General features: G+C 38.9%; 1 protein-coding gene across 2 annotated transcripts; it reads right to left on the reverse strand.

The window, feature by feature from the left end:
• FAM91A1 (family with sequence similarity 91 member A1) lies at positions 1-27,083 on the reverse strand. Of its 2 annotated transcripts, XM_050891395.1 has the most exons (24): positions 26,983-27,083; positions 24,998-25,082; positions 24,122-24,273; positions 23,166-23,223; positions 21,400-21,467; positions 20,040-20,153; positions 18,854-18,944; positions 16,541-16,603; positions 15,370-15,476; positions 14,538-14,576; positions 14,320-14,432; positions 13,287-13,405; positions 12,757-12,869; positions 12,475-12,561; positions 11,577-11,709; positions 10,732-10,880; positions 10,114-10,248; positions 7,796-7,909; positions 6,767-6,839; positions 5,347-5,496; positions 4,724-4,831; positions 4,307-4,430; positions 3,161-3,230; positions 1-1,747 (listed from the first exon to the last, which is right to left on the reverse strand). In XM_050891395.1, the coding sequence occupies exons 1-24, from the start codon at positions 27,052-27,054 to the stop codon at positions 1,571-1,573; spliced, it is 2,514 nt and encodes an 837-aa protein (XP_050747352.1). In that variant the 5' UTR covers positions 27,055-27,083; the 3' UTR covers positions 1-1,570. The 2 variants fall into 2 exon arrangements, with proteins under 2 accessions (XP_050747352.1, XP_050747353.1); XM_050891396.1 differs by lacking the exon at positions 3,161-3,230.
• Between the last annotated feature and the right edge of the window lie 845 nt (positions 27,084-27,928).

Here is a 27,928-nt window from a genome sequence, read left to right on the forward strand (position 1 = left end):
TTTCTTAGAGCGCAAGTCCTACACTTACACTTTAGGAATGTATATAAAAGCAAAGGAAAAAAAAAAGAATGGAATTTTCACAGTTGTAACTGAAGCCACTGCATTATCCTATCATGGTATGTTTGTCCTTTTCAAACTTCTGTCATGTTTTTTCTTACAGCCATACAGAACAGGATACAAACCCAAATTTTGCCTTTTTTTCCTTGCTGTTGTCCAGCATCATCTATGCCACAGATTCTTGGTCCATTACGTATTGTAGGCTAGTAATGACAGGATGGTTAAGTCTCATTTTTAATTATGACTATTTAAAACAAGGCAGTACCAGTAAAGAAGAGAGTTGGCAGAGTACTTTAGACAGCTGGGTTAAAAGTCTTAACATTTTACATCTCTTGTTCTCCTTGTGTGCTAAATGGGACAGACTTTTTTTTAAGCCGGCAAAAAGTTGTTAATGCCCAATATAAACAAAGTGAAATCATGCTACATAAAATCATCTCCTACAAATAGAGCCAGAACATGATTTTAGATGAAACAGCTCACTGTTAATGTTTGTCAGCAGCAGCAGCTAATGGTTCAAGGAAAACAGATTCAGAGAAGTCTCTGCCTACACATCCTCTGCTGTTATCTTCCTTTGCTAATGACTGTCGTGTGAAAAAAATCAAGAGCTCTGTTCTTTCAAACATCAATCAACAGGACAGATCTAGTTATCTACCTTAAACTCAACTTATGACATCAGGAGTTTTCCCACAGCAATCATCACCAGCTTCAAATAACAATGAGGGACTAACTCCCAGTGTGATCAAGTCCCAGACACTCCTGGTTTCATACAAAGAGCAAGATGAATCCATTATCATGAAGAACCCCATGAACAGAGCCGACCACTTCAGCCCTTCCATAATTCCACACCTCCATCAAATTCTGCCAGAGATGAAAGTGCACCACTCATCTTCAAAGTGGCCTTAAGTCATCAGCAGGCCTTCGAGTCTGCACTAACTCAGCCTCCTGGAAGCATCAAATCTCTTTCCATTGTACTGTTTGTCAAGGCCCCAGCGTTAACTACAGAATTCAACAATTCTTAATGCCCCATATCACCATGATACTTTTTTTTAAACAGTTGGTATCACTGAGCTTTCAGAGGAAGAGCCAAATCTCTTACCTTTATACAGAAAGATTTTCAGTAATACAGTACAAAACTAAACAGGATTTATGTCTGAGTAACGAACATAGAAAACTACTATTGCAATTTTGTGGTGACAGCATAGAAATTTAACAATCATCAGAAAGCCTAGAAAGGGCGTGTTTAGTTATAAAAGAAAGATTGTCTCAAGATAAAAACAGTGCTGACAGCTAAAAAGCTCTCTGTTGCAGCAAGATATGTAGTAATGAGTAACAAGTTCTAGACGGTTTAAGCACTTCCCCAATACTGCAACACAACACGTTTTTGTAACACTACTTTTACATGGGTTATGCTGCAGCAGCAGTACGCTTCTTAGTGGTTGGCACGAGGAATTAACCATAATAGAAGAAAGGCATTTAGTGATCAATGCATGAGAACCCCTATTTGACCTGTTCCTTAGGTGTGGTTGAAAAAAACTGAGGAAGGGGACCATCCGTTCCATTCGGATAATACACCTTCTTTGAACATGAGATTCTTGGCAGGAAGTGGAACACCCATATCTGCAGAAATAGGCTGCAAAAGTGAACTTGAAGAACCAGCATCATGGAGCTGATCCAGTGTTGAAATACCTTCCTAAAAGCAAAACGAAGAAAAAAAATAGTGTCTTAAAAACAAGACAAACAATGAAGGATTTAACAGGCAGAATACGACAGGCTAATCTAATCTGCAAATACACTTAGTGTTTCTGAAGTGTGTTACTTTAATCCAATAAATACCAAATCATTATGGAAATAAAAACAGAATAAACAAAGGGAACCATGAAATAAGCATACAGTTGCCTCAGCTGCATCTGTGCATGCATTATTTGGCTTCCAAGAAACCTTCAGGGAAGCCTGAGGCTGAAAACTGAAGGAGAGACCTAGCAAAATGAATGTAAAGCTATAAAATCTTCAGGACAGCTATTGTACTGCTATTTATCCCATACTGTGCTAAGAGGTATACGTATATTTGGAGGCACTGACTTGACCATATTTTGAGTAGTTTTATTTCCCAGAACTCTGGTTTTCTCAGCTTAAAAATCACTTCAGAACCTTCTTTTTTTTCTCTCGATTATCATCATCAAGAAAAGTGTCTCTCAGAGATAACATCTAAGAGATTAGGACAGTCACTTGAAATTGTTTGACAGATAGTTTCAATGCTTCAAACCTACTGGGAATCTCCAACATTCTCATGAGGAGGGAGCTTCAGGATCACACCATCCATAATAGTACCTGGGTAAGTAACCTGCAAGTTCCTTACCTTACCAAAAAGATAGAATTTTAGAGAAAAGTATCGTAAGACATAAGCAGCTAAGCAGATTCCCTGTTACATGTGGACATGCCTTGCTAGCATACACCTCCATGCAGAATTACAGCAGGCTGCAGACCTGGCATTCCTCCTTGCTTGCTACACAAGACCCCTGTTCTCTATCTATGCTCTTAAAATAATCCTCCCAGAGTATGCAGTTTTACATATTTATACTCATTCAACACCAAGTTCTAGAGGATCTTAGGACAAGTGCAAAAAGTAACTGGTATGAAATACATGTTCATGTATTTTAATTTTTCCTAAGGGAACACAGTTGACTTGAGATGCAGATAAAATCTCAACAGATTAGCATATCCATGGTTTGCAGTAAATCTCCCTAACATATCTAAGAAGCAAGCAAGTAACCAGCAGACTAGGCTGTGTTACAACAGGAGGAGTGAAGAACAATTTTGCTGTGCAAGTCCCATAAAAAACAATGAAACTAGTTACAAACGAGATGCAACCACAGAAGTTAAGAGACAAGTATTAAATAAGGCTAGAAAAGGGATAGGGAAGTACTCACTTTTTGCTACCAGTAGAATGTGAGGTTGATAGTGCTCTTAATACAGTTACCATTTAAAGAAAAAGCAAATAAAACAAACCATATATGTTTCCATACACCCAAGAATGGCAAGTAGGAGGGCAAAAATGGATGACAGACCATACAGAATGATCTACATCTGGATTATTGCTCCTTACCTGGAATGAATGAACAAAATTAAGGACCTGAAGAGACAGCTTTCTACTGGAATGTAAGAGTTTTTGAAGGCTGTCAGAAACGAAAGAGAAGAAGCTATGTCCAAGGTGTGCAAATTTTTGCTAGTAAAGTACCATTGTAGTAACTTGCTCACAAGTAACTCTAGTCGTACCTAACATCATGTGACAAAGTTAAAAACTTTCACACAGAAAGCTTTATAATATTGTCATCACTGAAGAGGTGCTCAACTCATCTGCTCTTGAGTAGTCAGCTAAATGCTATTTTCCCTACCATTTACACAGCACTGAAGTGAAACTATTGCAATTGAAAAATGCTATTTTACATAAGATACTAATATATTAGACGTTATCATGTCTCATTCTTGTCTAGGACAGTCTGTTAACACGACTTTTAAGAAGCACATTAGTGACACACTGGTAAAAAAGCAAGTCAACTACTATAATAAAATCCTTCACCCATGTTTTCAAGCAGCCTTATTTTTGGTCTCCAGAACAATGCCCTAGAAGAAGAAAAAACAAAACAAAAACAAAACACAACCAAAAAAAAACCCCAAACAAAAGAAACAAACCCAAAAGTCCCATTGTTGAAAGAGCAATCTTTCATAAAGAAACGCTACAGTAAAAAGCAGAAGATAGCTTGATCATAAGCCATGACTGAACATAGCAAATAAGATACCAACAGTAAAGAAAATGGCCACAAGAGCGAAATGCATTTTACATCAAAGCATTAGCAGTAAGCTTCCCCTACCACCACCCCAGAATGGTTAGGAGGAAGAAAGAAAGCCTGTGCTAGGCTAGGAAGGGGAAATGAGTGGGAAGGCACTCAAATTTACTTTTTTCCCTGATCTGTTCATAGACAGTTTACTACAAAGAATTAATTTTCGCCTTGCCGAAACTATAAAACCAGCGTAATCTTAATCTTACCACAACTAAGGACTACTAGATTGTACATTATAGCTGGTATCTATGAGCCAAAAAGCAACCACCTTACACACTAGAATTAGGTATTCTATGAAACTTAGCTCGGTTCTGCCCCTATAATCAGAGTTGTAGGTATCATTTTTTGCAGAAGGTCTGGACATAACACATACAACCTGTTAAACCTGTAGCTGATAAATTACAGCTTACCTTTCTTTTCTACATAATCCATGAGTGGCAATTTTTCTGCAGACCTTCTGATTCAACTCAGAGCTGAAGAGTGGAATGCCAAAGCATAATTCCAGGGGAACCCATTCCAGTTCTGTTGTGGGTGCTACAGAAAGAAAACCAAGAGACAACCAAATTTTAAGAGAAGACAAAGCAAGAATATTGACCCCAGAATCAGTTCTCTCGGATCAGGATCCATTGGACAGTTCACACTTTTTAAGACAGTTCATTTACTGAACCGCTTGAACATTTAAGGAAATCTGAATTTTAAGGAGGAAAAACAGTTGGCGTTGCACTTGTCCCAGACAATAATCAAACAACCATGTGTTCAGATCCTTAAAAACAACATATCTCATTGGACTGAAAATGTTTAGTACAAGCCGTTTGTCATGTTTTTACCTTCAAGGCTTTGCTTGACTGCAGAATCCATTGAGGTTTCTTCTATTACCATCTCAAATGATTCTGTGCTCCCATTTACATCAGATCCTGATGCTAGTTCAGCCTCTCCTAAAGGTAAAGTAATTCTTACATAAACATGTAGATGTAAGGTAACAAGTTTAGTTACGACTTGATGTAAGGAACATGACACAAGCTTTGCCCAAAGACCATACAGCTATAAAACTGGAGGAAGGGATATGGAGAAACATAGGGCCTGACTCATTTTAGGACTGAAGAGTCACTTAGGGATCCTCAACACACTTATGAAAGATTAAGTTCTGGAATATAAAAATGACACAATTTACTTTTAATATTTTGAAATTATTCTTTTTTTCTTCTGTTGATTGTTCTAGTCAGGTGATTTTTTCAGTCTGTATTTGCTATTTCTGAGCTAGTTGCAAAGAAGAACTAGGAAGTAAGCCTACTGTCAATAGATTTACACTCAAAATGGGTTCCTATCTGTGTTGGATAGTAATTTGTAGAGTTCCAAATCAAAGAATTTAATCCTCTGTTCACCTTTGCTAAAATGATTGCATGCGAAATTAAGGGAACACAGCAAAAAAAGACAATTATTGGTAACCAACCTCTTCCGTCAGAAGCATCGCTCAGCTTTCTGTTAGCGTGCCGACTTGAAGGATTCAACATAGTGACATAGCCACAAAAATGCTGCAAGTCTACTTTGTTTCGCAGTATTTTTAAAGCCGTATGAATGCCCATGTTCACACGAGAGAAGTCTAGTAGAAAACAACACATATTCCAGCTTACTTTACAAGAAGCCTCCTCCATAACCATATAGTTCATCTCTAGGCCAGGCTAAGTTTTTTATCTGGATTTTTCTCTCTTGTAATGCTCCATCTTAGTGATCACATTAGTAAATCTGGGATAACACATAAGTGATCACAGTCTTCCCACACCAAGCACTAACTGGTATTTTATAGTACAGTAAAAGAGCCAAGGAGAAATAAAAATACAAACAGAAGACGATCTCTCTCTCACACACAGACACATACAGACAGCAGAGATGGCAAGGTTCAGCTAGGAATCAGATGTCCAGCTCTTTCAGTGCCAGAGTCTTTTATGGCAAATTCAATACAAGATACATGTTCCACATACCTGAAATTCTGAAGAATTAGAATACAGTATTAGAGGTTAACAAGGAGTTTCAACATTGAGGTGCTCATGCTAGAACTTAGAGATTCTGCCTTCAAGATTTTTCACCTAGCACCAAGTCGGAAGAAAACAGACATCCCAGAGAGAGCGAATATAAAAGTAACTCATTTTGAACCTAGTAAAAACTAAATTAGGAAGTTAGCTTTACTTCTAGTTGGCCGAGATTCTTCTAAGTGGTAGCTTAAATAATTTTAGATTTCATATCTGGAAATTCATACTTCTACGACAGCTCTCAGTCGGGAAGGCTATGGCCTCAACTATGCAAAGCCTGTGTCCTACTAATCAAGGAGTATTTCAGAACATGTTAATTCCTGCCTTTCAAAATCGGTTGAGCTAGGCAGACTTTGAAGGAATAGGAGATTTTGCTAGCAAAGCTCTTCCTGGGGAAAAAACCTCCATAATAGTTCCTAGTGCTACTAATCAAGATAAGTTTGTTCAGTTTTGGTCTCACCTGTCTTACAGTTAAGAGATGCTGAATAGAATATATGGAAGATTTATTTATGCAGTTAATAAATATGCTAGTTAATAAGCAAGTATGCGCAAAGAAAGATTCAGAGGTGTCTGTGGAAGTTACTTCTTTACATTTGTGCTAGGAGAGAAGAGGCCAGAAAACACATTCTAGTTACAATAGAGTAGATAGAAAGAAGACCATATCTCTAAGCTCAGAACAGACTTGTCAACCATTTAAATATTCTTTCAATTTTCTCATCTAACTTGACTCCTAAGTCCAGGAGAATTTGTATTAAAAGCATTATTGCAACCTTACTGCACAAAGTAACGTGCAAGAAAATTTAATGTAATCTGTACACCACCATATTTAAGACAGTCAGTTACCTCCCTGCTGCTCAGCTTCATCAAATGGGAAAGGTATGTGCATTGTTTCTCCCATTCCGTACATGCCATGCCCCTGAACATTAAGAAATTAAATTAGGAACAGAAAAATATACTCATCAGCTTAGCTTAATCCTACTTGTGCTCCCTTTTAAGGAGTACCAGTCAAGTTGATGAAACAAATAAGCAGATTGAGATAATCTATACATTAAAGTTCTTGCTTAGCTGAAATAAGTAATTAAATAAAATACCCCACCCTTCCCCCTAAAATGCATGTGAGTAAACACAATGAAGTTAAACGTCTGTGAAGAGGAGCAATTTTTCTCTCCAATTACTGGTTATAAACGGATTTCCTAATCGCTGAGCACTTCTGGAGCAAAACTGAGTTTCCACCCCTAAGTACAGAACGTTTTTGAGCAGTCAAGGCTCTCACAAGTGGGCCTTTGAGAATGTGTAATTCTATGTTTGTTATGGTATTAAACATCTATTTATTTGAATGATTAATTCTGAGAGTTCAGCTGAACCGAAGAAACAGAAGAGGAAGCTATTTTACTTCTCCCAAATAGACAAACCCACTCTATTTCTGCTGTTTGTGACAAACAGCATGTTTTGCTCATACTTTACTGTAAGAGCTAAATACCAAACACTCTGAAAGAGTGCATTTCTTGAATAACAGTTCATACTCCCAGTTACCTTATACCACTGCTGTCTAAAAAGCTTGTGGGCTCTTCACTTTAATTCCCGTTTCCTGTATCCTCACCACTCTCATAAATACACATCTCATTTCTAGCTAGCAAAACTCTATTATGTCTGCCCATAATAAAATAATGCATGCATCATATGCATTCAGTTCAAAACCCACGTCTTAACCACCACTGAACCAATCATAGCAGCACTAGCTACAGAAGTTAAACATATTTTTCAGCTCTTGGCAAAACTGTAGCTCTCCCACATTGTTAATCTCCTCTACCATGTTAACAGCTTAACTCAAAAAATCACACGTTTTCATCATTTATACAGAGCACTCTGTACCTGAATTAGAACAGCAGAATGCGTTAAAGCATCATTCAGCATTGTGAGCACATTTGAAGTGGGAACTACTCCTGGGTCGTGACCCCAAGACGTTATTAGTAAGCGATCATAACCCTAGAAGAGAGAAGTTAAGAGTATTTACAGTAGTAATGGATAGTCCATTACTATTAGCACATAAAGTGTAATACTAGAGTTAGGCATTAGCATATTGTTACAATTAGGAAGTTACCACAGGTAACTACAACTCTACAGTGTTATACTTTGTACCAAGGATCACTCATGTTCATATTCCTGGTAAAGACAGAAGTTTGCCAACCTCAAAGTTAAGATGCTATTTTGAACAGAAGGTATCTGTCACCAATTCCTGTAGAGCTATGTGGCCATCGCAGCAGCCTCCTAGCAAACAGGAGATGAAAATAATCCCACATAAATTTAAAAGCAAAATATAAGCTAGATAAACTAACACTGTCAACAGAGAACAAAGATATATCAATCCCCAAAATACCTATCCAAGGGGGAGGGACAGGAAGACAAGAACACTGACTAGGAAGCAATTTCCTAGTTTCTCAGTTTTCAAGATTGAATTCCGCTGCATCTCCATAAGATTTCTAGAAACGTCTTGACAGTTCCCTAAGAAAATGACACTGCAAAACAGCAGCAGGAGAGAAGCATTCACATATGCACGCAGAGGGAAAAAAGCTCCGATAAGTTTGTGATAGTGCAGAACGTGAGATCATTTAGTACAAGAAAACCTGACCTATCAGCACACTGAGATTCAAGCAGTATTGAAGTTTTCCAAGGCTACCACACTGAATGCTTTTTACTAATAAAAGTGCACAATCCATACATTTACTGGTAGTTTAAGCTAACGACAGACTAAGGTTTGAATCAAGCTCATCACCAATGGCCTTACAAAATGCCTTCTGCTCTAGAAGTCTTGATTCACTTAATCCTATATTATCTTAAAGTAAGCCTTAGAAATAGAGGTATCTACAAAATTTTTGAAATCGGAAAGGGAAGGGACATGTGAAAGAGGTTTGAGGAATGGAAAATACATCTACAAATCCTAGAGCTAGAGATGACTGCCGATGTAGGTACATCAAAGAACGCACATCCCTCTCTGAATGTCTCCATACCGTTCCAATATATTTAGCTCCTCAAGTATCTACTCAGAATGATGAGATGAAAACTGTAGAGGCCTCTCTGCAATTATAAATTCGAACAGTATTATTTTACAAATTCCATTGTGAGCAGCAACACCCAAACACTGCTAAGCGTCTGCGACATTTCAAATCAAAGTCAATAGATACAATGATTTTTGGTTCAGGCAAGTTCAGAAGTTGCCACAGCCACTTCCATCTAGGTTTGCCTAGTATACAGAATACCTAACTGTACTCCTTTGTGGCACATTTGTCCCTATTAGCTTCTCAGACAGAATGGAAGAAGGCAGCATCTGAAGTCTTTCAGGCATGAGTTGATCACCTGCACTGTTTTGTGGGACTCCTTGCCAAAGCACTGCATGGATGCTAAAAAGTTAGGTGGATGCAAGGCTGGAAGGAATTTGGGAGAGCAACTGATCACTGCAGAGACAAGAATTCCCGTCACAACCTCTATACACACAAAATCACATACAGCTCAGGAAGTTCCAGACAAGAACATGCGGAAGGCTGGAAAGGTCTTAAGAGGAAGTATTACATATCGTGCTTATTCTTCCTACTTCCAGCCACTGCTAGAGACAGGCTACTGGGCTAGGAAGACCTTTTGTCCAACCTAGTGCAACCTTTATTAAGTTAGTCTGTCATTTAAATTGCAGGGAGAATTACAGCCTAGAACTTCAAAGTCTCCATCACAGATTTCTACAGTGCATAAACTGGAAGTGATCATCTTAGCTATCTTCTAAACCAGGCAAAGTTATACGTAGAGGTGTCCTTTCTTGTATGATACTAGAAAAAACACAATATACTAGGTCTCCATCTTTTGATATCGCTCTTCTACATCTTTGTAACACTCTCTAGGGATGGGCTTACAAACTTAAATTCACAATGACTGCAGTACCACATTTAACACTAAAATTGAAAGGCGGGGGCATCAAATCCACTGGAGTCACATTGTGACAAGAAGAGAGACATAAGTAGCATTCCTTTTTCAGAACCTAGAAAGAAAACAAACCAAGATGCTACATAAAACTTGCTTCTAGAAAAGGTACATCATCTACAATGAATTGTACCTCTGACTTCAACTGTTATCCTTAAATAGCGTACAGTATATCTTTGCAATGTTTGGAGAAGGGAGGGAGAATAAATCCATGCATACGCTACCTGAAAAATGTCTGGAAGTTTTCGAAGACGTGTTCCTTTAGAGAGCAACAGAGAGGGTGGTCCTTGTCCAGTTATATGGTAAATATACAGTTTGAACCAAACTGAACTGACTTCTGGTATCGCAGGTCCAATGTGCTGAAGAGAGATTATTCAAGAAATTAGAAAGAACTTAATATTGCAACTGTTATATGTACAGATATCATTTAAGAATCAACAGTTTTAAAGAAATATAAACCTAGTTTTGCAGCACAGGAGTTCAAATGTATTACTCTGCTACTTAAGATATTCTAGCTACTTAGTCCAGTATTGCAAGACTCTTTACAGAAAGGTGACAGTAAGCTATTTTCTATGAATATAAATTCAAAGAACAAAATATCTGTCGTTGACTCTACTTGAACAGATAAATTGTTAAAAAATTAAACAAACTTAATTTACTAAGTATTCACATTTTTCCTCACTAAGCACTTTTTTTTTTTTTTAGATGAATTGCAATACTATTCTACATGCCAATAATTGAGTCACTTTAAAAGGGACACCTAACAGATGTATCCAAAACAAAGCTATTAAGAAGATAATATATTACTAGATACTGGGGGGAAACTCTCAGTATTTTTTCACCTGGGGTGTACAGCTGCTAATAGGTCGAATTTCATTGGTGAGCGGTGCCATGGAAACCAGCAGAGTATAATTTTTGTTGAGAACTCTGCTGCAGGTAGCTGGATCCAAGCCGAGCAAACTCTCACATCGTAAGAGGTCCAAGGGAAACCCTATGTTGAAAATGTAAAAGTCTTAAATTATCACTTAAGATGGAACATACAATCCAAAATATGATTTCATATTTTCAATTCTCCCCCGCTAAGCCATGAATACAATATTTTCCACAACTAAGTTTTAAATTATTGGGGTGAATTTTAATAAATCTGTACATAATTTTAGCAATTCCAGTCATACAGGGTTGTCTAGCACAGAACTACAGCTTGCTCCTCACCAATTAACTGATCCCAGGAAATAAGCACAGAGATACTGAGGAAGTTAGGTCTAAGATTTTTTTTTTTTTTTTAAAAATCTACCCCCTTTAGAAGAACACACTCCCTTTCATGACTTGAAAAACGTTTCTTTGACAGAACAACTCTGAACAAACAATGACTCCTTTATTATGGCCTTCAGAAGCACATGATTTGAAACCAATCTCTTCCTTAAGTTCAGCTTGTCCTGCCATCATTACGCTTTAATCTGTTGCTTTGGATGTCGAGTCCAAGCCTTGGCAACCAAATCTGTCATTCAACAGGCAAACCCAGTAATGCAGGCTCAAAGGATGATGAAAAAGTGATGTTTTGGTTTCAAAATATTTTTAAACAAGTAGGATATGGATTGTTCTGAAATAGCAGCTTAATCAGAAAGCTGAGTGCATGGCAGACAAGTAAACAAACTTTGAAGGATTTCCTCAAAAGTGTTCACAGTACCATTATTTGGTTGATCAGGCTGTACAGCTTGTGCCCCTAGGTCTTTATTATGCCTCAAAAACAGTATTGTGTTTCTCAGTGTAAGTGCATGATCGAAGTAGCGCTGTGCTTCCCCTTCACCTGTACTTTGAACCTAAACAAGAAACAAAATAAATGCATACAAGTGGCAAGTTGTTTCCACAAGCATCAATTACACAAAAGGAAAGATTAACAAATTAGCATTTTAAAGCTTGGTAATTGAGTAACAACCCTGCAGCTTATATGCAAAGGTGATCTACAGCAACTATGAAATGAAAAGTGAGTCTTGGCCATGCTAGTCAAACCGTCAAAAAGTACACAAAGACAACATCTATAAATTAGAACTGCGACTCAGTCTTTAGATAAAAGGATTTAAATGTCCAGTCATCCTGACCGGTATAAAACAATACTGCAATTAACAGCAGTCCTCCTACATAATTCTACAGTTGTCCTTCTAGAATTATCTTTAAAAGGTGGACAGGTTAAACATTCCAGCACATAATGGTAAAATTTTCCTACAAAAATGATGTGCAGACTTTCAGAAATATTAACACCTTACTAAAAGGAAAGTGACTTCCACTGAACAAGCCCTAATGCAGGTGTGTGTAGACACAGACTCGGGCAAATGTTCATGAACTCACTTTGCTCACCAGACTCACCACATTCATGCACGGTGCATCCTTGAAAGTCACTAGAGGTATAAATGCTGTGAATAAGAAACATTTTAACTGAACCACTTAGGTTCAGTATGATAAGGTGCTTGTTCTTATCATTGTATTGCTAAATAAGCAGTTTCACACAATGAAAATACTGGGGTTTTTTGGCCCCTTTAACACTTCAAGTGCTGAAAAAGCATTTGGTCAAACATGTAACAAGTTACCTTTTCCAGCTCCACCAAGAAGCTGTCAAGACTCTCATCTGACAGCTTCCCAACTTCAAACATAGTGACTGCATGACTTTTCAAGTTCTGGAACAACAAAACAAAACTGTCTTAATTCTTTGAGAATGGAATAGGCAAGTAAAAGTTTTATTAAGCAAAAACATTTCTTAACAACAAACAATACAGAAGTTTTTTAAAATAATTACAGCTGTATTATACTGAAGTATTTTAAAGCTCTACATATTTATTCTTGGCATAATACACTGAACAATTCTGACATACTGGTGAAAGATTTCCCATCATTAAAAAGGCAGTGAGAGTAGAATCAAACAGGAAGGCAATTCGCTTTGTGTGTCCACTAGACAGATTCAGGCTGCTCACGCTGGCCGTTTCAGCTAATAGAGAACAAAAAGAAAATATATGATCACATTTGTTTTATTTAAAAATAAAATCATCAAGTTTAAGTCAAATTATTAGAAAAAGAAGAAAAAAACATTAGTTATTGCCATACTGAGTAGAACAGAATTCCCTTATCACTACTAAACTACCAACTGACTTAATTCAGAAGTTGGTATCTTTGCATCAATTGACATCCATAACACAGATCAGGCTCATCTTCAGAAAAAAGCTATTTGGCTAAAGAATTTTAAACCAAGAAGTAGACACCACCTCCCCCACTGTATATTCCATATGGAAAAAGGATCTACACAATCTGTGTTTTAATTGTTTCTAGACCCCTTTACAGCCTATGGCACTCTAGAAATATAAAAGTAATTGATCCTAATGTATTAAAATTTACTGTGAGTGCTAACCTGGATCATCTTGACTGTTGGTATCTGTATCTGTGGCTGATGACCCAGCTTCCTGTATAGGACTTCTGTTTTCCCCACTGTCCCATGAAAGCAGCATCTTTTGAGGGTCCAAAGTACTCCTATTAATGTGAATTAAAATCCACATCTATCGGCCACTGTAGCACCAGAGAAGTATCTCTGCCTTCCAGTGCTAGTAGTCCATGCATAGGCTATGGATACATGCCTTTCAATACTTTTAAGTCCTAAACCAGTCAAGTTTGATGTCCCCTAGAGTCCTGCTTCAGCTTCAGCAGAAAAGTTTATTCGGGAGTTTCAAAATACCACATTTTGAAAAAGAGATCTGACAAATCAAACCACTATCATTGAAGAAGAATCCAATGGAAAAAAAATATAATTCACTTTGTCCTCTCGGTCTGATTAGCATTAAATAAGACTCAGGCATAGCAGTCATTTTAAATGGCTTAAGAGATATTGAACTAAAAGTGCCTGACAATTCATAATTAATGCAACTTGGCACTCCAACTTGGAGAACCCTTTGTTGACTGGTATTAACATCACTTTCCCAGGATTTGATACAGATATACATATATGCGAGAGCGTCAGTGACAGAACTGCAATGGTACCTGACAGCAAGCGAGCAAACTTTAGGTACATATTCACTGACAGTAGTGCCAAGAGACATTGTCTCTGTACTAGCACAGTAACAGCTATTATTTCTGGCCCCAGGAGTTTAAAGCAAAAGTACACTTGTCTGCTTCAAAAGTGCGCAACTAGGCATTTAAAGGTCAAAAAGCCAGCACTAAGTAACAGCAACAAAAGTAGTACATTGAACTTACAGGCTAAATTACCACCCCTTGTCCTCAGATTAAAAAGAGGATCAAGTATTCTTGTCATTATACACATTAGAAAGCCAAGTGAGATTTGCTGTTGCAGAAGTCAAAGAAAGCAGCCAATACCTTTACAATCAGATTTTGGCTCTAAGCCTTCTCTTCAATGAGAAAAATAAGCCTTGTGAAAGAATGAAGACACTTACTTCAGTCTGTTTACTGAAGGAACATTCTTCCATGATGGATGCAGATTATCCAGGTTTATTACTTGGCCTTTTTTATGAGCAAAGCCTAGCCGACAATACATGGACACAGCATTCTGAAGAAACACACATACACATAATAAACAACTGCTATATGAAACCAGGTTGCAAGACAGCGAACTTTCCATATAAACTTCAACAGATGCATTATACACACATACCTTTACTAAAGATAAGTCAATCTCTAGGACGTTTGCAAGCTGGGGAAAAAAAAAAAGAATAATCAACAATACAGTATTAACAATGCAGGGTAATTCACCACTTGTGGGCTTCAGTATCTTTTTGTTGGTTTTCTTTATTTTTAAACCCAGTCTGTAGTGGTAGCAGCAATTTTGTCTTCATCAAAAGTGATGAAAAAAGGGGATGAAGTCTCATAATTGTCCCACTTGAAAGCATGCAAAAAATATGAGGTTATCTTCCACTGTGTAATTTCTAGGTTAATCATGTATATCATTTCTAGGTTAATCATGTATATCAGAAGACACGCAAAGAGGAAAACAAATCCTGGATATATTTAATGTGTGTTTTTCAGGTGCTTATTCACCACGTTTTGAGAATAAGACCTTATGAAAACATATTTCTCATATTGAAATCATAAATACTTATGCAAAAGTTACATTCCTACTTTAAGCCAACACCCTGCATGTTTTCACTGCCAAAGAAAAAAATTATTTTATTTTTTTTATTTCACACTAGCAAAACAGACTCTGTTTCAGTTCTAGCTCGTATAAAATAGTCTACATTAGTCACCCCTGTATAAATTCATTCCAGCTGATGGAATTGTTTCACTAAATGAAGGTACTCCTTCAAGCCTGAAGCACTATAAAAGTTACATTCAAGATAAAAGAAACAGGTTGGATCTTAAGCCTGGCAATACCTCTAAATAAAATCACTTGATATTGATCCGTATCTCTGTCTTAAGTATTTTCAGTAGTGTGCTTTGGGCCCTTTCAAGTATTCCTATCTCCCTGACACAGGGTAAGTTTTACTTACCTCTGCCACATTAGTGTGTTCATCTATTGAAACAAATATCTTGTACAGGAGTGTTTCAAAGTAATCACCTTGAACTCTGTTCATCACAAAACCTTCAAGTGGTGGCACTAAAAAGAAGAATTACTTGCAAAATTACAATTTGGTAACTTACTTTATTAAACTGAACTGCATAAAAATGGAAAAATAAATTTAAACTTATTTAGTTTTCATGGTACCTGTAATCTTGAGGATTTCCCAGTCAAAAAGAATAAAAGCCTAAAGATCGTATACATGGTATTTAAAATTCTCCCACTCCTTAAGTAATGGTTGTCAATGTGTTTTCCTATAAAAACTAAAGCCGCTCTACCTCGCATCATAGCCTTGCAGGCTCCAGCTCATCCAGTACAGATAATTTCCAGTCATCCAGCCCATAAAATGATTTTGTAATATGGATGGAAATTAAATCATGGGTCTGATTGGAGTGGGACACAAAAGCCCCACCCCACCCACACACTTCAGAGCTGAGACTCCCAAAGCTATTACTAAGTAAGTCTCTTGTATTTAGGGGACTTTCACTTAACTGATCTCTACTACAGCAATGACAGGTACTTCTGCATGACCAGGTTCCAAACTATTTGTGTCTTTGCAAATTACACTGAGTTCAGAAACCCCAAGACCTAGCATAGCATAATGACTTGTTCAAAGGGCAGCCATATGCTCGGCTAGCTTAAGCTCCTATGTAGTCCCCAGACACAGCGCATGACTATAACTGAGGTGCCAAGACTATGAAGGATGGAACCGATACCTGTAAAAAAGTTGCATCTGTCTAGAACATAGAGTCAAAAACCTATGTCCTTTTGCTAAGGCAGCTATGTTTCTCTATGCTATTCTTCCTTTTCATTAGACATATATGAGGGTACTTCTTAATTCATGCCATGACTTTCTAAAAGAATCTCATCTTACCTAAATACAAAATAACCTAAGAATTCAAATTGAAATAAATTCTATATACAATAAAAACGATGTTTTAATAGGGTTGAAAACATTTAGTCAGGAAAAAATTTCATAGCTTGAACGTTTTGTTTAAGCAAACTCATGCATACAGACAAGCAGCTTCCAAGACAGAGAACTACAGGATAACTGAAATGAAACCAAGAAAACATAGGTATAATACCATTAAATATTTACTTACCTGCTATACAGCTGTCATCAGATATTGGTACATCAAGGTAAATAAATCCTTTGTTATACAAACCTTTATAAATAAAAGCACATCATTTTAGAACAAAGCATTTTCCAGAGTACTAATGATACAAAGTCGACTTCCCCATCAGCCAATTTGGAATTTAAAGTAATTTTTCCTAATAGCCTTTGCAGTAGATTACTTTGCAAGGTATGGATCAAAAACCACATCTAATATTAAACAGGTGTCACCGTAAACCAGAGTTCTTTACGTGCAGTCTGATGCAATAGACCTGGAGCTCTACAAGTACTTTCAGGACAGCACAGTAGAACGACCACAGATCAAAGCAGCTACATTTGACAAAGATGAGTGTATCTCTGCCTAAATGTTAACTTAGTTTTCACCATCATCACTGCACTGTCAAGAAGTGGTTTTTTTAATCCTGAATTAGTTTTGTCAGCTGAGGATGCTGGCTACATTTTGGTTCTCCCCTAACTCATGCTGGAACTCGCACACTTCGTAGCAAGGATACAGACTAAATCACATCAGTTCTGATGGTCCTCACATGTCCTTCCCACACATCTTCACAGAAAGTCTTTTTTATACAAAAATAAATTCTGGGGCACTTCAGCACAAGGCACCAGCAAAGCTGCAGCAGATACAGACAGACATTGCATACAATAAGGACAATAATATGGTAGATTTTTAAATGACACTTTCCCCACACGAGATTGATTTGAGTGCTAAGCATCTCAACTGAGTTCTGCAGAGTAGATAAGCCAGGGAGAAGTTTTTAAGGAAGGGCAAAACATTTCAGCATGGTTATCTTTAGAGTCTAAGGTTTGTAACAGCTATACTCTAATAGTAAAGCATAACGCTAAATTACACAGTATAAAATAAGCCCAATTTATTGTCAGTGGTTCCTTTGGTGTTACCCAAGATCACTCCATCTGCACCATATTCATTACAGCAGGGAGGAAGTCTACCAACAACCCTCAGGTGAAGTGTTATTAAACACCTGAAGTAGAATTGTCAGGATGTTTCACACACACAGAGCTCAGCCCAGCTATAGCGTGTGTGTATGTATCTATAGTTATCTAGTAAAATTATTACCCCCAATCAGATCTTAAATAAAATGCCTGCATTAAACCAACAACTAACTTGAATTCATGCTGTTCAGCATGGGCAGTGACACATACTCAGCTATGCAAACCGATGTGTATCAACAAACCAGCTTTAATGGATCAGGATGACATTACAAGCCATCAACATGCTAAGGGTGCTTTTCACTGTCTCTCTTTCAGATTCAGCTCTCGTAGCTGATACATCTTTACTTACTGTACCTGAAATGTATTGATGGCATCATAGTTTGGACTAAACAGTCCTCTTTCCCCATAAAATCCCATCCTACTGACAGTCCATTACATTAATCATCTGTACATTCTTTTTCTACCCATGAGTTAGGGTAGAAAGGTACATTAGATCCTTCTAAACCTACTAAACCTGAGCTGCAACCCTCTCCACAAGCAACACCAGGCCATGTATAGAAAAAGATCATGAAGTGTTTTCGGAATTCAAATTTTCTTAAGCCCTATACTGTTTCAGATCCACTCCAGAGCTTGAATTTCACCTACCTCACTTTTTTTTTTTTATTGTTTTGTTCTGCTTCAGTAACAAGCAGTGGAATTGTGCCTCAATTTCTTAGGAAAACTACAGTGCATAGGTTTGATTGCTTGTAGTAAGCCAAGCATTTACAGACAGATTCTCAAGGAGGACTTTGTCAATGAATTTGTACTCCCCTGCGTAATATGATTTGTCTATATCTAATACTTGTTACACTGAAATGGGGAGACACATACACACCATTTTTCAGTAACAGTTGCAGATCTTTGAGAAACAAGACAGACTTAGATTTAAACCCCATTTTTACGGTGTTCAAACAGTACAAAAATCACAAAAACTCTCCTTCTTTGAAAAGCAAGGAGTGAAGTTTTACCACCCAGGATTACCTACTCTGACATTTTTAATTTTAGTTTCTCTTGTCCTCATCTACATCCCCCTCCCCCACAATCTTTACTGACAGTTCCTAATGAAAGAATTTGTTGAATCAAACAATAACAGAGCAACAGCTGCTAATGGCTCACCGTTAAACCACTTACAAGATCTTGACTGCAGTCTGTACAAGCTCTTGAGTATTTTCCTCCACCTCCTCTTATGCTTCAGCTGTCTACATCCCCTTTCATTCCTAGTTTTCAGACACTACTCTCAGAATTTACTAAGCAAGATCTACAAACAGAAAAGGAATGTTCATTAAGAACTTACTGTGAACTACATTGAAGTCTAATGAACCAGCAAGCTGAGGACCTGAATCAATTATCTTATCAATAGCAGACTTCTCCGAAGTAGTACAAATCTAGGTAAAAGAAATCACGTCAGTCTTTTGTAGAAATGAGTCTATGCAACTTAATGCCACTCAAAAAAATCCCAAACATTTCAGCCTCAAATCAGTCATAAGTAATATAAGAATACAGGAAGTAACCCGTGTACTTAATCAAAATATTTGCACTGCAGAATTCACTGCAGTTGCTGTTAAAGTCTTAAAATTTTTTACTCTTGTCCCCGCACAAAGTTATGCATGCTCTAGGAACAGTATTTAATTGCACAGGTATTTGGCAAGTGAAGTCCACAGTATAATGGGACAGTTATACACAGTACAATTATACACAGTATAATGGTTTGCTCTTTAAAACTTCCAAACAGTGTTCAGCCACACAACTGGAACCGTTCTAGAAAGAGGTCCATTACAGTATCAAAGCAATGTGCTTCAGGTTAACTACTCTGGGTTGACAGGATGTCAGAATATAAGTAGCTGTTGCCTAAGATATTCCAAATAGTAGCCAAAAAAAGATTCCATCACTGCTTTAAATATGTTCCAATCTAAACAAAAGACTTACAAAGAAGGAATTAAATCCAGATCAAATGACTAGCTGACTGTAAAAAGAAACTGTGAGAATGGAAGTAGAATGAGGATGAAACATTAAGTCAGCTCATAAGTTCATGTGCAAACAATGAAAAAAATAAGCAGACACGAGGAGCAGAAACAATGAAAATATATCAAATAAGTCCACTAACATTCTGATTCTAATTATACTGAAGGTGAAGATGCAGTCAAAACTGAGCTGTCAGGGCTTAAATATGACATTTAAGAAAACATATTTTGTTGCTTGTTCCCTACAAAGCACATTATCATGCACATTAGTTACCACAGATTGGTTGACACAAAACCACCTCAGCACTGTACATAGCGCAGAAAGTACAAAGGAGGGAGAGGGCAGAATACGTCGACAAAGAAAACGTCACAACTTCCGTTAGTTCCAATCTCTATTTCCATAAAAGAGTTGTTATAAACCTGCAACACAATCTTTGTGTATTCTACACAAAAGGAAGCCCATTTTCAGGGACTATCAGCATTCAACCAAAATTAGAGACGCAATCCATACTAAAATACCTTGATGTCATCCTCAGTGATGTAGCCAGACTGCACGACCCACCATGCTTCTATAGCAATCTCCACGGGTTTCAGGGGTAACAGATCATGAGCAGTTTTCCTTCTGAAAAATTTCTGCAGTGATACAGTCCATTTGAGATAGTAATAAAGAGCACTTCACATGTGCATACAGCCATATACCTTTATATAAACTGATTTTTATAAACATCCATTTTTAAGTACATTATATTCACAGACTGGACACACACAAATACTATTAACCTTGTCATTTAGTAAAAGTTTCCCTCCTCTCTCAAATCACATGAAAATGGGAAGGAAAAAAAAATTATTTACATCTGATACTGTTAAGTCTTCCCATAAACCCATATTTTCATCCATATTGTATGTGTCACTAATTAAAAACCACACTATTCAAACACATTAGGATCAAGTCCAAATTTAAACTATTTATGACATTTTCTAATGTGAACAGGTAAAAGAGAACAGCAAACAAAGTATATAAATGGGGTATTTTACAGAAGTTCAATGATCTTATAAAAAACATTTTAGGAACATATTTTATTTACTTTAAAGGACAAAGTACCCCACATTCTCAATAAGCATGGTGCTAAAAAAGTACAGTGAATGTCAGTCCAAGAAAGAAAAACGGGAGGATACTGCTTATTTATAGACCTAAATAGCTTCTCTTCCATTGTATAGCCATTACGTTTTGGTTCACTCTATCAGCTTCATATTTGGTAAGCACACTTTTGGTTGAAGGAGCACTGTGAAGCTACTGCAAGAGCACTTAGGAGTTTCCTGAAGAAAGACAGGAACTGTTGCGAACTAAAGGGCCTACTTCTATTAACAGTCATTACAATGTTTTCCACATGTGCTGTTCACATGCAAGGATGCCTGTTCAGACTCATTATCGTTGTCTTAGAGAAAAACATACATACTACAAAAATTTACACCTCGATGGAGTCCCAGAATAAACTCTGATCTCAACTGCACCCATAGAAACATGGAATAATTCTTCCAGAAGCAGTGTCATTATTCCATGTTTATACTGGTCAGGAGACATTAGTTATCTGGTCCCATAGAGTAAATACAGCTCTGAAAATAGAAGATAAAAAAAACCAACACAAAAACATAGCACTGAGTATCTTTTTCTTTAGTATACTTTGATTTTAAATTAAAAACCTCTTTATTAACTTCAGGAAATGCAATATAATTAGCAATACACTATGTCACACTCAATTAGCCACGCTACTAAACTAACCAGGCCCATGAAATTATTCCATTCTTTATTTCCTATGAAATAATGGAGGGGGGGAGAGAAGGGTGAAGGAAAGGGCAGGGAAATCAAAGACAAACTTACTTTTGAAGACCTACATTGGTTCATTAGATCTATATACTGGTTTCTTCCTATACCAAGAAGTCTTAGACCTGAAAAGTAAGTAAGGTTTTATTTCTCTTAAGACAGGTTTAAGCTGAAGATACATAAAACTTTCTTCAAAGAATCAGACCTACTTCTATAATAATATTTTTAATAACTTTTTCTTCCCAAAATAAGAGGATAGTTATAGGAGCTAAATTCAGTTCTACCTGAATTTGACAGAGAACCATGTGCATCTAAAACCAGAATCCATCCCCATTCATTTACTCTGTACAGGTAAAAAAAAAAAAAAATCCCATATCACTCAAGTCACAGGGTAGCAGGGAATAATCCACCCCTTTCTCTGCTACACTCACATCAACAGGTAGTAACTGTGCTTCAAATTAACAGGACTAAAGTTGTACCAGATTTTGGTCAATAGTTTTTCTTCACCCTAACAAAGCTCACACCACGCGCTGGATTAGAACTCTAAACTAAGAATTAGAGCACAAAAGGCCACATAAGCCTCTAAGGAAGATGATTAAGATATAGTTGAGTTAAACTGAATCAAAATCTAATTCTATAATCTCTAGCCTTCAACCATTGAGGAACTATGAACAGATACTGGAAAACTACTCATTAGTTTTAACCCATATTCTGTCTCAGTTTTAACTCCAACTTTTAGTTTGACACTAGTTTTTATAAGAAAATGTTAATAAAGATGTTTAACTTAATTATACCACAGTCACTGACCTGCAGCTGTTGCTAAAATAACAGAATTGCTGGGGTGGGGGGGGACGCCAAACAGAAAACAGGGAAGCCTTTCCTCTCTTCATACTCCTGACTAACACTAGATTTCCAACAAGCTACATGGCGCTGAGGAAAAAAGTTTTTCCTTATCTGTTTCCCCAGTGTGAACATTACCTAGAGGCAAATTAGTACAGTTAAACTGACAATATCCTTTTAAAAAAACAAAAACAAAACCAACTGTTTTCAAAAGCTGCAGGCTACTCCTCACCTGACTACACACTATCCCTAAAGAGAACTTTATAAATTCATACCAAAGGTGAGGAATGAAGTCTTTAGCTATAAATAACTTCTCAGTGGCAGGTTTGATTAACACCCTCCCTACGCCAGCAGTTTACATTTTGCTCTGTAAGACTTATCAGTAGGCTATTGCTCTTACTCTGTTCTCCTCCATGAGGTTCAACATTTTTGCTTTCCTAATCTCCCCATCCTTTACCCACAACAGTTTAACAGAAAGCAGGATAAACATCTGGCACATTCAGGAGTGTCATAAAATACCAGATTCTCTTCTCTCTCTTTTCTGGTACATCATCCCTCAATCCACACTGACGCTAATTCTCAGGAGTGTCAAAAGCCTTTCAGTGTCCTGCTAAAGCTTTCTGCCCAATACATGCCAAAAAAAGTACTAGGAAAGGACCAGCAGCTCAGCTTGCTGATGCACAACAGCCAGTAAGACTTTCCACCCAGAAGCCCAAGCAGACAGGAATGCAATACAAGCAAGGACAGAATCTCCACAAGGTTTTGCACATGCCTATCTGTACTCAAACTAGCCCAATTCCTGTGCACGAGGTCAGCACTGAACTCTGTATGGAGAGCACACACTCCTTAATATCACTATTTAAATGCTTCTACACCTTCATTCACATGCTTATGTTCAAGCAAACAGATGCCTGCAAATCAGTTTTCAGAAGCTCCTTATTTCCAACTCATTGAAAGCAGTAATGCAACTCGATAATACTTACAGTCAGCGGCAGTGAAGTTGGGTAATGAATCATAGCTTTTTTCACTGTTCATTATATCCTTAAAAGACAAGAAAACTTAGTTGCAACAAGAAAGTGATAGTTTCAGAGAAGCAGGTCCAAAATTCTGCCTTTTTTTTTTTAAGAACAGAATGAAATTAAAACCAATCTATTAAAGTCAGTTACCTTATCAAACTTGCCAATTACTTGATTAATCATGACACAATAAGTTAAATACATAAAAAATTCTGTTTAGTGTAAGCTTTACAAAGAAAAAGGCTGACTGAAAGAATAATAAACAAAATCCTGTATCTGTCATCACAAAAAAAACCCAGCACACAGAACTGCAAATGGTAATAACAGAATAAGCTAACAGCTAATCTGTTATGTCTGCAATCACTATACACAAAATAAAAAGAAAAAAAGCACTTCTGATATCCAATGAAAATAAAAGAAGGTTGCCAGAGTGCTGAGAGAAAACAGAACCATCTTTGTTCTCATAAAAAAGGATGTGCTTCAAGCTTTTCAAAAAGCTTCTAATATGGTTAAGTGTCCTTCTTGAAAAAGAACAAAAAAACAAAATAACCATTCAAATGTGCTGGTTTTTAAAAATGGTAATTCTCTTTGGTTTAGTAATCTAACAGAATGAGGTATTTCTTTTCCAGTTTGAAGTGAAGAGTCACAAATCTCAAACATCATAAGAGAAAGACTGGCCTCAGAGCGAGTCCCACCCCAGCTCCACATGACAAAGTCCAGCTCTTCAAAGGCTAACGGGGGCAGAAGGGAAAAAACTGCAAGTGCAAGTAGTTCTCTAGAAACTTTCCTCACTGTTTCCTTACTTGTTAGCAGACCCTATCCAAAACCAAACAAACTACATGAGACTGCCTCGTATGCATTACAGAGCCATTACCAACAGCTCTAGGACAGACAACATATTCTCACCATAGTTTTGTACTCACCTCCATTATGCCCGTGTAATAGGAAAATGGTGTTACCCTCAGACCTTTTACCATGATGTCAGACAAATGATAAGGGTACAACATGAGATGATCTCGACTGTATTTTAACAGATCCTCATAATATTTACGTTCATCTTTCTTGACATGTTTAACTGCAAGGGGAGAAGAAAAAAGTTACACTGCTCTATGATGTTCAATTTAAAAAAAAAGTGTTACAACAAAAGCATTAAACATAGTATAACGGCAATTGACAGAAAAACTAAAAACAGAATAAAGGAGTGGCGCACGGCATTCAGCATCCAAGGATTTCTACATATGATACAAGTACTCTCGGAGCCTTTAAGGATGACATTAGAACAGAGCAGACTTATTTTACAGGTTACCAGGAAGTGGCCCATTGAGACAGAACTCATGCAGGCTGTAGAAAATTATCTTTTAACTAGTGAAACTATTATCTAATTTGGGAAGACGAATGGATGCAGTCAATGCAAAATAAATTGAAAGTTTGCAAACAAGTCATAGCCAATAGCTCACGTCAGTCAGGGCCACTGTCTGCATCTCATCTAGTGACAGGCTTTATTTTATTAGTCGAATCTTCCCTTAACATTTTAGCTTCTTGGAAAAGGGCTGCATAACTACAGCACGAATTCAGTTCCACGTGCCCACTCAGTTACCTTAAAGACTGCTTCACTAGAAAACCTGCCAAATGAACTCAAAAGTCAAGACTTTTCTTGATGTTTTATCATTTAAAAGTATTCATTTTCAGGGAAGGAGGGACCTTTGAACAGGGCTAGTTCTTGCAGTTTTACAGTAAAGACAAGCTTCCACACAGAAGAATCGGGTAGCAATTAGAAGTTACTTAGCTTCTTTACTTACCTAAGTTATTCCGGTATCGTAACTGATTGCGGATGCTGTAGAGTACGACCTGCCTTTCATATTCCCTCTGGGAGTTTCCAAGACCCTTGAAAACATAAAGGCCTTTTAGCTGACACACACAAAACCCCTTTTAGTTAAACCACTGCAAAGTGTCTTATAAGAAAACATATGCAGGCAGTTGTCATTACTCAGGGAGTCCCCCAGTTCAATATAGTGATAGTATCTTTAGTCTCTGTACGAGGTCAAAGGTATCTTTAGTTAAATAGGTCTCTCTACACAGGAGGCAGATTTAAGCAATAATCTTTAGACTTTTTTTCCTAGTACCATTCTGATAAAAAAGGGAGCCTCTAATTCTCAAATCAAAGGTTTTAAAACGTCTTTTAGAAGACATGAAGCATCAAGCATTTTACCAAGCATTCAGCATCTTACAGCCTTGAAGGATCACCCAGAATTAGTGTAGCATAAACCAAGCATGGTGAATGACATGTGAAGCTTCAACTGCTGCACCTAAGAAGCTTATAACGCAAAAAATAAATAATGAAACAGCTCAGGTTGTAGCTTCACACAAGTAAGGCAATCAAGTGATCTTGGGTCACAAGATTAAGGTGTAAGGCACAACACATTACTTGACTATCATAAAAGAAGATAAAAAAAGAACTTTGGTTGATGCTTTAAATACCTTATCTCAAAAACTGTCCCCTCAAAATTCTTCATATTACTGTTCTACTCTGCATCTACAACAGTGATCTGGTGGGGTTTTTTCCCCTCTCCTCGTTCCCTCATTGATGCTCGTATTAAAAAAAGATCCTTAGATAAAAAAGTACTTTACTGCATATATGGGATAAACAAGTAAGTTGCAGACATACTGCAGAATCAGGTATTAGAAAAGAAACACCTGATATCACAGACAGGGTCCATAATTGATTAGATATCCAAAGAGGGATCCATGTATTTGCTCTAAGTACAAAAATATTAAGGGCTATTCTAACACTAAAGTAAACAAAACAGTATCTCAGAAGTTACACTAAAGTAAATAATGCATTAAATACTGGTATATTTTCTATCCTGAATCACATAGCCCACAGAATGGCACTCAGCTGGGCAGGTAAAGAGAAATCATCATTCATGCCCCTCTTACAGCTCCTGAAATCTCAGACTCAAGGAATTCAATTACTCAGGGCCTGCAGCCGCTACCCATCCTCTCCATCCTTCCTTTGTGCAAGAGCAGGAATTGTTTAACACATCTGCTTTCAAAGCACCATAAGACTTCAGAGACGACAACCTCCTCTCGACTTGACACAACACCTCCCCTCTGCTATCAGAGGCCCATTAAATCCAGCAAATCAAAATTTCATGAGGTTTTCTTTCCTACGAGCCACTCACTGCAACAGTTCCCTGGCTAACACTGGGCTGCACAAGTCTCCGATTACACCTGTCCTGGTTCAGCTCACACCGCTCAGGGGTTGAGTGAGGGGTACCCACCTCAGCTGGTCTTGTGTCTGCACAAGCTGAGAGAGGACCCTCACATCTCCCTCTGCCCACAGAGACCCCAAACCACCCCTACGCCCCCCTCTCCTCACAGAACCCCCCCCCGAACACACACGTATATCCCCCGCTCCTCACATACAGACTCCACACCACTCTCATATCCCATTCTCCCCACAGAAGCACCACACACACATCCCTCTTCCCCGGCAGAGGCCGTGCACCCCCCCATGTCTCCCTCCCCTTCACACGCAGACCCCACACCCTCCTCTCCCCACAGAAAGCCCCACACCCGCACCCTCATCCCCCCTCTCCCCACAGCCACACACCTCCCCCCACGCAGGCACCCCACGGCCCCCGTGGCCAGGGCCACCTTGCCTTCTCCCGGGGCAGGCAGGACTGAGTCCCCACGCCTCCCCGCACTCCGCCTGGCGCCCTCCCGCCCTCCGCTTCCCCGGGCCGGGGGCTCGGCAGCCCGGACCCTGCCCGCCCGCCGGCACCTGCTTGACGCTGGCCGGCAGCCGGCCCCAGGGGTAGTTGTGGCGGATGTGGAACTCCACGTCGATGTTCATGGCGAGCAGGCTCGGCAGCGCCGCGGGGCCCCGCCGCCGGGAGGCGCTCCAGCCCGGGAGGCGCTCCAGCCCAGGGGCCGCCCTGCCCTCGGCCCGCCGCCGCCGCCGCCGCAGCCACCTCCGGACCGCCGCTTCCGCGGTACGCCTCCGGAAGCGCCTGCAGACGTCAGCTCCGGCGGGGCGGGGAGAGGGGTGGTGGTCACCCCAGCATACGGCCGGTGGGGACGGGGGGGTGCAGCTGCGCATGCGCGCGGCGGCAGGCAGGGTCCCGCTCGGCGGCTGCGGGCGGCGGCGCGGAGGGGACCGGGGAGGTGGGGGCTGGCTTCCCGCCCGGGCCGGCCCCGGTTGCCGCTTCTTTCTCCTGCTTCGTCGGGCGGCAGGGGAGCGCGGCGAGGTTATTTCGGTCGGTATGAATAAGCTGCTGTAAGCGGAGGCGGGGCCTGTGCTTCGCAGCCAGCGCGTTCGGTCACCGCAGCAGCAGCAGCAGCAGCAGCGGCAGCAGCAGCAGCAGCAAGCGGCAGGAGTGTCGAGGCCTTACAGGCGCTGTACTTCTACACGAGCTGTAAGACGCGGGCACTTGTGCCTTGAGAACGTTATCCCTCGCCTTGGATGCTTACCCCATACACCAATGCAACCGTCCATGGGCTGACACAGAGCGGGAACAGATCCAAGCTTAAAATACCTCTGTTACCTGCTTGGTTATTTTTAACGTTAGTTCCCTACTGCAGTTCACGATGCACCTGGACAAATGCTAGTGACTGCTCAAAGCAAGGGCAGGTACAGGAGCAGAAATAGGCATTTCACGACAAGGAACGAGCAAGATCATTTCATTTAGCAGTGGCCCTGGGCTGTGCCAACTGAGTGTGCCCCCAGT

This window comes from Gymnogyps californianus, chromosome 2, assembly GCF_018139145.2.
Source record: "Gymnogyps californianus isolate 813 chromosome 2, ASM1813914v2, whole genome shotgun sequence".
NCBI lineage: Eukaryota > Metazoa > Chordata > Aves > Accipitriformes > Cathartidae > Gymnogyps > Gymnogyps californianus.

Bases quoted from the DNA above. Each gene is read 5' to 3' on its own strand.
- FAM91A1 (XM_050891395.1), bottom strand. From the start codon at position 27,054: ATGAACATCGACGTGGAGTTCCACATCCGCCACAACTACCCCTGGGGC. The intron at 20,154-21,399 runs GTAAGTTTGTCT...GTATCACTGCAG, and splicing joins ACCAATGTAGGTCTTCAAAA to AAATTTTTCAGAAGGAAAAC. The intron at 5,497-6,766 runs GTAACTGACTGT...GTTTTCTACTAG, and splicing joins TGAAGCTGAGCAGCAGGGAG to ACTTCTCTCGTGTGAACATG.